A 13,170-nucleotide genomic window follows, 5' to 3' on the forward strand; every position below is an offset into this window, starting at 1 on the left:
TTTACGCGACTGGCTTAACGTAACTCGTTTTTCTTTGGTTTGCTCTATTCACAGAGAAACGTATATCTCCCAACATAACAAACGTCTCGATTCCGCTCGTTCCGGAGCAGCTGAAGGCATCGCCACCGTCGAAGCGCAATATGCTGCTGAAGCGGAACGGTACTGCCAATGGAACGCTACCTGCCAAGACACCGCTGAAAGGTAAGTGCAGTTTGATTGATGCAGATGGATGTAAGCGCCGCGATGTATGCAATACGGAATACACATACAGTGTGTAGAATAACGATAGTATGGGTTGTTTTGCTGTTTTCGTTGCTTATCGCGAAGAACGTTATGGCAACATTTACTTTATTTCGCAGCATGTTTTATGCAATCGAACGATTCGATTTGCAATCGATAAATTAAGCATATAACTTGCATAATAATTTGCAAATGTTATTATTTTAGTCGATCTTTTGCTCTTGGTACATAATTCTGCCAAACCAAAAATGAACCGCAAAGCTCAAATGTTGTCATTTGGATGAATTCTTCTATTTCATTCAGTCAAACTAATTTTACGTTAAATTCTAATCCTTCAAAACCATGTTAATCTCGTCGTAAAACTTTTTCCTACGGTGTATTATGTATTGTTATCAACCAGCACTACAAACGTGCATCAAACTGCAGTTAAGACTTCTGCTATCATCAGCCTGTTTGCTTTATAATCAGTCAGATCAACACACTAAAACTGCTCTTGTAGGCTTTAAAATTATACCGGACAGCACCGAGAGATATCGTATTATCAACCACGCTCAACAAAAAAAGGTTTGATTGTGTAACAGTGTCATAATATTATTACCTCTGGTCGTTGTAAAATAGAAAACGAAATTGAACATCCCCGAATGGAAAGCATTGCTTCCCCGAAACTGATGATTAGAGGGTTGTATTTTTTTTGTCCATTTTTCCATTTCTTTTCCCCGCGTGTTACCTGAGCGATTGTTTCGCGGTTTTGCCACCGATATCACGGGCTTGGGAACCACGGCTTTATGGATCTTAAGCGCACAATCACCCTTCGATTGACCCGCACTGTTGGTGTTAGATGTGCGTGCTGTGGATGAGCAGTTGTGAAAGTAAGCAGCAGCAGCAGCGTCGGCAAGAGCAGTTTTGCAGCGGAAAAAAAAACAGGAACAACCAAAAATTGCATGACCTGCCAGTTAGTTGATTCGCATCTCATACGCCCGCCTTTCATAGCATATTATTGGCGCATTGCTGGAGTTTATATGATGTTGCGAATAAAAATAGGGAAGACAAAAGCAGCACGGTGAGAGAGAGTGAAGCGAATTTCGTTTTAAGACTGTTCGGTTTTGCTCGTTGATGATGCCACTGAGGGGCTTTTTTTCGGGCCAAATTATCATGGTTCGTTTGGTCGGAGTGAAAACGTCGGTGCATCATTCCGTGCAGCTGTGCGGATTGTGTGTTTGCCGGCATTTATTGAATTTAATTATAGGAGGGAATTATTTAAGCATCCTTTTGCGGATGTTCCTGTTGTTACAGTCATTCATTTTTTTATGTTTTTTTTTGCTTTTATGTGAAAAATTTGCGATTTGCTGGAGTTTGAAGCTTCTGGATTCACATTCTCATTGAATTCGTCAAATAAATAACTCAACATGCATAAATATATGGCGTTGTTTCCCCACACAGTCCTATCTTTCTGCGTCATTTATCTCCTGCACTCTGTTCCTTCATGCTCAGAAGAGCATGTGCAGTCGGCCAGCACAGAGAGAGGGTGAACTTAACTCATTTGAAAAATGTACCACCCACAGTCGAGGGGGCAGGCACGGAAATGCATGCCGAATGTTATGTCCAATTAAATAATTTAACGCATACACGGAGTGTTTATGCGCGTTGCTATGTTCCTGCTAGTGGTGTTGGTGCAAAAACTTCGTGACCATCGTGCAAAAGGGAATCCTCTTGCATTTGCGAACCGTCTCATTAGTAAGCAGTCGTTGAAAGTGAGTTAAGTGGAAGTGTTTAAGAAAGGAAACAACAAAATAGAAAAAAAAACGAGTTGGAAAATCGTGAATAACAATTACTGCCAGTTTTACGTGCGTGTGGTGTACCAATTTTAAACCATTTAGTTAGGTAGATACATCTTTTTGCTGAGGTGCTGTTTTTTGCTCCTTCTCTCTTCATATTCTATTGAACCGGAAGGAAGCGTACTATTTACCGTTTACTTAGCATTATCTATACATTTTTTTTATTCTTTCACCAGCAGATAGCCTGCCCCAAACCCAATGCCAGAAATGCTTATAGCGTAAAGCGAAGGCTTTTCTTTGCGTACTGCAAAGGTGTAATGCAATGTTACCTACCTCACCAATCGGAAGTGAATGCAAATCAGTGCGTTTTGTTTCACTTCCACAAAACGGCTCGCTAATGAGACCTGTTTATTCATCAGCACAGACAAGGATGGGGAAACAAAAGGGCGCCCTTACGTCTGGTGCGCTGGTTTCATTTGTGCCGTTGGTTGATTTATGCAAATTTTATGTGCACAAATGTGCTTCGTTTGTCTCCGGACACAGGGTAAATGCGCAACGCACAAGTCAGGTGGCAATGCAAACAAAAAAATATGGGAAAAATAGCAACAATAACCCAGTTAGAAACCTAGCAGTATTAGTTTTGATAGGGAAAGTATTATTATTTCAACATGATTGTAGAACAATTAATTCTTTATTTGATGAAAATGTTTGGCAAATTATAAATAAAAACTTTATAACGTCCACAACACAACTAAGGATGAAATATTCTGACAGCGCATCACAAACCAGTGGAATTGGTCCAGTCATCTCTTCGTTGTTTGTTGGTATATTGAACTGAATTTTTCACCAGATATTCTTAAAAGTTTCAAGAAATTTAAAAATAGTAATAAATCGATTTTTTCGAATATAAGGACAGTATATTCCCCCTTAAAATAATAATTAAAATCATAGACAAACGTAGTCCTACGAAAACTTTCCTACGATTTGACTTAACATTAAAAACATATTTTCGGGTTTCTTAATTAATGTTTCTTTTATGTATCTCAAAAAATAATACGCTATTAGCAACTTGAGAAAGCGTGAGCGAAAACGGTGGTTGTGAAATGTCGGTACCAGGAATTTGCCTTTTCCAACGCATGGGCTGAACTTGGACGAAGGGAGGTAAAGCTATTTGTTGTGGCAAAATGCGTCACGCACTGGAAAAAAATGCAATCAGATACTATGAAGACAATTAGCACGCAAGATACAGGTGAGCCGCGGGAGATGGAGAGCGGCAAAGGTTGTGAAATGCCCGTTTGTCTTCGTTTAGCATGGGCCCGGACTGCTGAATTAGCTAGGAATTAAAGCAAGGAGTGGCTTGTACTGTAGCTGGCATGTAATTAAACAGTAACCATCCCGGTAATTCTATGTAATTACCATTATCACTGCACTTCGTCTTAATGAAGTAATCGAGACCATCGGACCAATAGCTGGGATTCGTAACTAACCGTGCGCCGTGGATGCTTACCGCGCAAACCGGAGCCTAAGCAACTCAAACTCATACGGATTTGGATTGGCGAGGGTAGGCAGCGAATTTGCTGGATTTTTCCACCAGTCAGTGAAGAAATGGGTCAAAACACACAGAAACTTCAGCCACGGTTCTCTGGGAGCTTTTCCCCTCCCCCTCGGGTGTGGTGTGGTATGGTCGTCGTTGTTGTTGGTGTCGACCGCATTTAGCAGCACAACGTACGACCTAGATATTCGCGCGGAAAATACTTTCCGCATCGTGCGCGAGCTGCTTGGCTGGTGTAAGATGGGAAATTGGAAAGAACAAAGCGTAGCGGAGAATTGAGGAAAGCAGAGTGTGCCACAAAATCCGGTGTCAAAGAGAGATGGGAAGTGAATTTCCCATCGGAAAAATCGCTGCCCCAGAAAGGGAGAGCGAGTAAGAGAGCAGCATTTGGATTCGATGGATGGATGGAAAATCGTAGCAGCGTTTGTACGGTTCTCGTGCGTAGATAAGCGTGTTATGGCTTACCCGGTTTTGCTAAATATATTGAGGGAAAAAGGGTAATTTCATTCAAAGCGCGAGTTTAATGCGATCGACAACATCCGTGAAAATCGACAGGTATGGTTGGTGTTCCCGTAAATTCCAGTGTTCCACTGACTGACGCAAAAGAGGTGATGAGATTAATTGATTTTGGCTTGCGAAGGAGAAGTTTTTTTGTTGGCCAAATGAGCTTGGAATAGAGGATTACTTGCTACTAGCAATGGTTTATTTTATCTGTTAGCCGAGTGTTGTTATGTTAGGTAAGATTAGTAATAGTCCTGCATTAGGAAAAATTAAAAGTTTTAACCATTACAAAGTTGGATCGCATACAAATAAGGCAATGTAAAATGGTACAAAAAAGTGCTATACATTTCAAATGATACAACATCATGGACAAAGCCGTCCAATGGAAAACCTCTACCAAATCCACAAACATCAAAATCCTCAATATTTGTCCGATTTCGAACACAAATCGGCAATCGTCTTTGAAATTAATCGCTCAATTAAACAGAAATTAACTGCAACCAAAACTACACATAGCCCTCCACTCTCAAACGCATGGAATGACTCTTTTCTTGCCGCAATAACACACTTTCCAGCACACAATAATTGCTCCGACTCTGATCGATCGATGCGATTCGTTCGATGGCTATTGTAGCACAACCCGCAACGCCACACAGGAGTTTGCCCTCGCCCGACATGGTGTTACAACCGCATTTATCGGCATTCCCGTGTATCGATCGCAACATAAACAACCAACCTGCACCGTCCAGGCAGCTTGTGAATGAAGTGTTTTTTTTCCTCTCCCTCCAACACTTCACCACACACGCATTGGGTTCTTCAGTTTCCCCCCACTCACGCGCGGCTCAATTCAGTGTGTTAATCCATTAAAACGGTGCGATTAAACAGATTTCAGCTCGATCCATCGGTGGGAAGGTGTCGAAAAGGGCTTCGCACTCGACGATCGTGATCGTGATCTTGAAACGTTGCGCGATCGTTTCGGTGGTACCTGTTGCTTTACCGTCGCTTGGCAATACGAAAGCGCAAAACCGAAAATGGCGACAAATGACGCGTGCCACGCACAGCTAACGATCGAGAAACGTGAAATCATTCAGTCAAAAATGTCTCGGAAGCATTTCACCCGCCGGCGAAGTGTATCTTGAGGCCATCGATCAGGAGCCTGTTCGTTGCTTCCGCTGACGTCGATGTGTCGTCGGTTTACGTAACAAGTTTCCATCTTCGTTCGATGGCAGATTCGTTAGCAAGGCGCGTGTCTCCAAACATGCTAGGTTACCTAATTGACCAGTCCACGCATGGATGGTGGGCACCGATTGTACCGATTGGCGACACAACTGTGGCATCTCTCGGTGTGGGATTTTAATTGCAAAGTGCGGTCTTGCAAATGCCACTTTTCGTTCGCCTTTAAGTAATGCTCCGTTTTTTATAACGCTTCTTGAAGTTGCGTATGACCACTTCTTCGGCGCTGTCATCGTTACGCCTGATTGCAGTAAATGTTTAGACAGTTTCTTTGTGTTTGTTTTCCTCCTGTGCGGAAGTCGCCATTGCTTAAGACGGAAGAAAGTGCTTGCTTCTCTCCGGCGTTAAGTTTTCGTCTAGGTAGGTAACGGACGCAACGCGGTTGTGGTGGAACCCACTGTGTTCCTTCACTTATCGTCATCGATTGTGTGGCGAGTGAGATAGAGAGCAACCGAAACAAAACGAGCAAAAAAAACGAAGAAAACGTTACGTATTTTTAATTAATCGAACCATAAAAAGTAATAGTATCTGTAGCGGTAGTCGCCTTTAAAGGCTGGAGGGAATACTAAACTCAGAAAGCTAGAAGAAGGTTTTGGATAACAAACTTCCGATGGTTGGAATTGACGGTTAAGTTCAACAAAACCCGGACCGGAAAGTTTGAAGAAGAAGCTTCGTGATTGTTCCCTGACCGTACAGGAATCAGGCTGCAGATCCGTACTTTGTACTTTCACTGCAATCAATGTGGTCTCAACTTAGAGTTGTTGTAGCTTTTTTTCAAATCGATTATTTGCGAGATTTTATATGTATATTTGGCTTTCGTTAAGATATAAAATAAAGATATTTTAAATAAGAAGTGTTCAATATTTCTACCTTGCTCAAAAACACTTCACATCTTCGCAATACATCTCGATTTTTCTGCTTTGAGTTCTACTTTGAGAGAATAATATCGCTAATAAACAATGTGAAATATGAGGTTATAAAGCGTTATAAAGCATACATTCTAGATATGGAATTATATGCAGTAGTTTACCTTGATTGCAGTCAAAATTATATCAACTCTGTTCGTTGAGATCTGCTCGTTGCTCACTGAGCGCGTACCTAAGCATCAGTTTAGCCCAACGAACGGATCGGGACTTCAGGAGGAATAGTGCCAGTAGTGCATATTCGATCGAAAGCTCACATAATGATTGTCCTAAACTTCTTAAAAGAATAAAGTAAATCGGGTTATAAACTCTTCTACATCGCTAATTTTATGTTTTATCGAACAAATTGTTTGCTAAATTGGGAAAATAAAATTAATTAATAAATTTTCGTTATTTTTAAACGGTTTTAACGGACGAAATTCTTGACCTCGTTTGGATTTCTATGTGCGACTCGCTTCTAGCTGGATAGCCAAAGTGACGCATGAGAGCCACGGTCAAATTTAGATATCAATCTGCCTTCAATATCGTTGTGCGACCTATTCATGATTCTGTGGTATGCAAATAAAAAAAAATGGTTCATTTTGATAATATTTTTAACAACTACAAGCAGTAGACGATGTAATGGTTGTGCTGTGTGTTTTTCCTTATGCAAAACCCCACAATCCGGAAACCACAAATCACAAGAATGCTATAAAATCGGTAATATGTCCAACCTCCCGTCCAACTCAAACGGCAGCAGTCAATCAAGTCTGTCAGTACCGATCCATTTCGTTTCTTCTTGCGGTTTTTTTCTCGCTTCCTTTTTCCGGTTTCGTCAAGTTCACAGCGACGCGTTTGCCGTGGAAAAGTAAATGTTTCCATTAAGCCCTAAACACGCGACCGTTTAAGTAGCAGACCAAATCAGCAACCTCCCATTTGCTTCGCTGGAAGAAAAATGTGAAGGCACGGCATAAAAATCGCGCTTGTCCGCCGATGGGCTCCTTTTTTCGTGAGTGTCGAACATGCGAACTCCGGCTGCTGGTTTGCTGGTTGATGTTACTTTCCTTTGACCAATGTGTTGATGATCGTTTGGTACGTTTGTTTTGTTTTCGTAAAGCAGCATACGGTTCGACCGTTGTTTCGTTTACGTTGGACGTTGGCGTTGATGGAACGGTTTTCAATATGTCCACGAAGGCGAAGGCGAGAGGCGGCGGGTGAAATGTTTTTGTTGAAATGAAACAATGTTCAAAATAAAATCAAACCCTGGTAGCACCAGCCAGCTGAGTAATGGAAAACAAATAATAGCCAACCGTGTTTGGTCGTGTGTCGATGTACTATTTATCTGCATATTTTTCCCCCTATAAGGGAAGGGCCCCCACCCGATCGCCTGATCATATCGGGTGCAGGAAACTGAAAGTTTAATTTCGCGAAGCAAAATCCACTAACCGGAGAAATAAAATCACCCGATGGCATCGTCACGGCTTGGCCAAGTAGCTTCGCCGGCAGTGCAAGCAGATTGAGTGAAAATGTAAATATTTAAATAAAGATTACCCTTTTGCTGTGTCTGGGCGCTCTTTGCGACGCGCCAATCACACATCACAATCCCATGCTCGAAGGCTCTTACGCGTCTGGCTTTCTGGCGTTCAGCTGCAAACCTTCAACACCTGATTTGTGCAAACGAGCTAACCGGAGTCGTATGGCCGTTTGAACTTACCGCGCACATTGTATTGTGATGGCAGGCAGCTTCGGCAGCACTCCGCAGCAACTTCGGAGCTGTTTATTGGCTTGTTTATCGTATCGGGTTTGTGGTGGTCGGTTTTACTATTTTGTCCATGCACGTGCCCATTGGAGGGTGGTCAAAAGTATGTTGGAATATGAGCGGGCAAGAGTGTGTATATTTTTTTTCCACCCAAGTTCATTTACTCCAAGCGGGAGCTTCTTGTTCGCATCGCGAAAACTTGTGCCGAAATACCTGAACAACTGAGTGAAGACCATTTGCTTCCCAGGCCAGCGGTACTCGATCGTTTGGATTATAATAACTGGTGGTTTCTGGTGTAATTGTGTCTTTGTTACTGTATTATTCCTCACAGTGTGGTGATAAACAGTCATAAAAATAGAGACGGCGGCACACAATAAATGATTCAAAAAAATACTTGCCATGGCCAACCGGACCACAATGCAGTGCAGCTCGGGTCAACCAAACGGTGACCGTGCATCGGTGACATTCCACCCAAAAAAAAAAGCTCACGCTCACGCTATTACGACATCAGTTTTCCAGCCAGCATAAATATTCATTCGCACTTGGCTAAAATGAAACAATTACACGTTGCGTCTGCACTCAGGGTGGCTCTTGGGCAGCGATTTCTCCGAATGCGATAGACGAGGCCCCAAACTGGGAGCGGCAGAAACAATGATTTAATGCGCTTTATCATTGCATTTATCTGCACGGTTTGTACCCCTGCGGGTGTACCCAGAGGGGATGAGCTGGTAAGAGGTTGGTTTTACTTTTTTTTCCGTTTCTCCTCCGTACGCCACGCTATTTTCCCAACTTTCGCCCACCCAAACAGCGACCTGCTCGTCGGCAGTATCCCGAACGTCTTAGAGCTAAACCATCGATCCACGGACCAACCGTGCAACCGTCTCGCGAGTGATGCGTTTCTTGCGTTTGCACTCGAAAGCCACAATCACAGTAACGGTGTAAGGGCGGTTTGGTGCGCGATTTAACACGAAGATCACTTTAGCGATTGTGTAGATTTTCGATTTCGTTTTCATTCGTAATGGAATGTTTCGATTTTGGTTCGGTGTGCTCCCGTCGAGCATGGGGAAATGTTGTGCAGCTTTTTCCAACCGATTTGTTAGCGCTTTTACCGCGCTTTAAATCCATCAGATCAGATCAGTGCGCTGCGTTGGCAAGCGCGGCAACACATTTTTTGAAGGACACAGAAAGATAAATCTGTTGTTGTTTGCTTTTGGGAAAATTCATTTTTTTTTTCTCTCTCTCCCGAAGGCGGTTTTGAGGCTATTGATGTGAATGAAAGATTAATAACGAAATTATGGGCCCATGTTCGTGGTCGGGCGATCGAATTAACAGAGCTTTTCTGCGTTCAAATTTCGTTTAATCGAATGAAACCTTTGAATGCATTCGACTACGGATGATGAATATGATACTGATTCGCTTACAGTTGAGTGTCTCGAAAAACTTTTCGCTACCATACGCCGCTTTGTTTCATTGGAGGTACACCCTGGAAAGGAAACGCTTCTGAAGCGTACCGTTTAAATGGAGGAAAAAAAAAATAATGCAGAAAATAAATCTTCATCACATTTGACGACTCCAGCCAGTGTTTGGCCTGGTGTGCGCGTGTCTTATGGATTTTTTTTTGTTCGTTGCTCTTCCTCGTGAAATCGAATGTGGAGAAATGTGTGCATACAAGTTGATCATCATCATCATCAGCAGCATGATCGCTGGGTCGATTTGATCGTTCGCTAGTAATTTGTTCACCGCTTGCAAATTGCTATGTTTATGTGCCAAGCAACCGAAAAAAAAACACACACAGAGCTGCCTAGGCTTTTCATCGTAAAGCTTTGATCGCTTCGGTTTGGTGGAATGCGAGACTAGGGCAGAACGGACAGATTTCTCAAAGCTAGATAACCGATATTTGTACGCGAAGGAAATTGTTGGCCCAACGGTCCAAATCATTATTTGGAAATCGGTTTTGATTAGCTTGGTGCGGTGGTTTGGTGAAGCGGTTTTGTTGTTTGACCGGTTGGCTTTTTTTTTTAGTGTGATTACCCAAATTGATAATGATGATAATCAACGTACGAAATGTTAGACCCGGATGGGGTACCGTGAGTGAATAATTTTGTTTGCTCTAATTATCCTTGCAAATCTGGCAGCTAAGGTCAGTAGCGGAAGGATTTAGTAGTAGCTATTATCAAATATTTGAAGCTATTGATTGATTTATTTGGAACATTCATTGGAAGAAATTGTTGGCCGAATTGAGAAAATCACACCTCAATTGTCACAGTTGGATTGGACAAAAATTAAAATTTTTTAATTTTTAATAATTTTTAATTTTAATTTAATTTTAATCTAAAATTAAAATTATTTATGACTCTGATTTTATGACAACCTGAGAACATATAAAAAATACCCATTGAAGCATTACAAAAACTAATGAAAGAAACTGCTCAGAAGAACACTTCAAAACAATTGCAATGTAGAATTTGTTGAAGAACGCACGTAAACTAGGGACTTACTTTTCGATGCGCAAACCATGCTTCTAACGCACGTGCCTAAGAGGATAAACACTTCGAGGGGAGCAAGAGCAAGTGTATTCGAGAGATGAAGGCCTGCCTTGAACTCTCCCGCCTTAAGGGTGTTTCTCTCCCTATATCGTCTGCGTACGCGCATAATCTCGTTTGCGTCGTTTGCGTAGCCACTGTTCCCAACGCACGCACACCTTACGCTCAGTTGCTCAGTAACTGGCGCAACGGATGCGTCGCCGTCAGACGTTGGAAGATCCATCGGGACCACGGGCCGAAAGGTTCCACAAAATTGTATCCCACTTTAGGCAAAAAAAAAATCCCCGGACGCCGTTGGCAAAGACATTGGGTGTGCGCGTGAGTAACGACTCGAAGCACCAAAGAGACCCGTTCGGTCGTGAATCGGAAAAATAAGCAGAAGGGGAGAAACAGGTGCTCAAGAAAGCCGCGGCTTAGTTTTCATCACCTTGCCGAAACGGACGGTTGTGCGCGTATCGGGTGTTTGTTGTGCGTGGAACTGCACACGCAATACGGACGGACTGTGCCACGGTTGGTGCAGGTTAGTTTCTACCGAAGCATCGAAAATGGGTGAAAATTGGAATTGGAGTATTCAAGATCCAATTTTGCCAAAGTACTAAAGCATTACCCGTGTTTGAGTGCGCGCATGATGCGCAAGTGAGCTGAGTGTCCCGAATTTCTTCTGTTTGGAGTGTACTGCGCCCGGATGCCGTGCATCTGTCTCGACCCAGTTGATTGATTGGCGGTTGTTTTAGTGGGTCGTACCATTTTCGCTCCTTTTCTTTTATGCTTTCGTAGCACTGAAACGATCCATTGGGAAAGCCTCGCGAAGCATTTTTTTTTTCGTGTGTTTCGTCTGATAGTTTTGTGCAACAAAGGTTCCGGGGTGTGCAACTCAGAACAGTGCTGTACAGTGTACGATTGTCCAAGAGTGAACCCCGAACGAGGTGCACCGTGTAAGGCTAACCCTCGTAACGAATTATGCTGCAAATTGTGCAACTGCAAGTGCCGGTGGTAACGTGCCTAACAACATGTGTACCGCAAAGGAAGCGCTCTATCTTGAGCACATGCTAAGAGTCGACGCAATGGGACGGCTGGTGACCAGCGGCAAAAAGCCAGGTGCGGGCAAATTGCAGCACCAACTCACCACGATACCAACATCCCGCACGGAGCTCGTTGGACACAACGAGCTCGGCGTGAAGAACGGGCATGGCCATCGTCCCGCCGATCTGGCCGGTAGCATCACCAGGACGCGGCTGCAGGATGCGCTGCTGGAGGAGGAGCTCAAGCGTAGCAATCGTTTCTGTGAGCAGCAGAACCGCTTGAACAAGCTCAAATCATCAACCGGTGGCAGTGACTTTGACCTCTGCCGGCAGGAGCAGGAGTATCTGGTGGTGCAGAAGCCACCCCAACCGTCGACGGCGCACCTCTGGAACTCGCTGAAGGTTCCGAAGAAGATAAAAGGTAAATGATAAGAGCCGTCGTTTTCGTCCACCGAAAAACCCGCTCGAGTGCAATTCGTGTGATTTCGGTTGATCGTAATTATTTCCTTTGCGGGAAGTTGGTCATTATCGAGTCCCTGGAATGATTCAGGCCGAGGTCGGCGCATCTTATTGGTCACTGGTTGTGGGTCGTCGCACGAGGGACAGCCGGCATTTGAGCGATTCAATTGACGTTTTCCGTTGCGAATCGATAAATACACGCTTAAGGTTGGTAGTGCTGCCGCCAGAATAGTTATGTCTCATTGAGTTGATCGTTAAAACAGAATTCAACGAGCGTACTTTCGAGAAAAGAGTCATTCCGGACACGATTACAGCTGTATCTTTCTTGTCACACTCAATCGCCGGCACTCTTGGTGTGCTCATTAACGTGTCCGCAAGTAGTGTTCCAAGCGGGAGACGAAGCATTATGTTTGAGTTGGGATTTTAATGGTATGACCATTCTTCGCTTAATGTTTAGCGTTCCATGGAAGTGAAGAGGTTTGCTGGGAATGTTTTCAGAATTGTCATCTTTACTCTTCAAGTGAAAAGATCCGTGGTTTTTGTGTGGTTTGTGATGAAGGCAAAGATTTTCGGAAAATCTTGAAATCTTTGAAACAGTTGAAGGAATGTTCAAATTTTGAACTTTTTTGTCGAAATGCATCTAGATATCATGGGAATGTCATTATAAATAAGTAAAATAAATCATAGCAATAACTGATGCACCTATCGGCATATGCACTCCAAGCCTTTAGAACCAAGCACTACCAAATTGCATTCCCCTTTGCAACATTGTTTGAAACATTAGGCACCTTTGCCTGTGCATGTTGCTGCACCGCAAAGCGTATACACACTCGTTCGGGCTGTATTGAAATCGCAATTGCAAAATTACGCGATCTCCCTGACCACAGTCCGACCTCGATAAATTAATTATTCCCCACGGAAACTCGATTAATTGTAGTTCATTGGCGGCATCAGCCAAGCAATCGGGCACCACCCACCGCGCGTGGTACTTATGTTGGTATTTTACGCTCTATTAGGCCTCCTCGTAGCAAAAATGCTAATAGCGCAGCCATCGCACAATTGAAACCGCCACTTTTCCTTCTATTTGGTCTAGTGGTGCATTTTGTCTGAATGGGGGTTCTGAGCCGTTTCGATTCAATGGGCCAATGGCCAGTGTGTTGATAAAACAATTTCCAACAATTTAC

The 13,170-nt window shown here is 43.3% G+C and overlaps 1 protein-coding gene across 1 annotated transcript in view; it reads left to right on the forward strand.

The window, feature by feature from the left end:
- The window catches only part of LOC128710736 (uncharacterized), a 104,830-nt gene that overhangs the window by 68,856 nt on the left and 22,804 nt on the right, over positions 1 to 13,170 (forward strand). The window contains exon 5 of the mRNA XM_053805591.1: positions 55 to 201. Within this exon, the coding sequence (XP_053661566.1) occupies positions 55 to 201 (147 nt within the window). The remainder of the gene's footprint in view (positions 1 to 54; positions 202 to 13,170) is intronic.

The sequence above is a fragment of the Anopheles marshallii genome, chromosome 3, assembly GCF_943734725.1.
Source record: "Anopheles marshallii chromosome 3, idAnoMarsDA_429_01, whole genome shotgun sequence".
Lineage (NCBI taxonomy): Eukaryota > Metazoa > Arthropoda > Insecta > Diptera > Culicidae > Anopheles > Anopheles marshallii.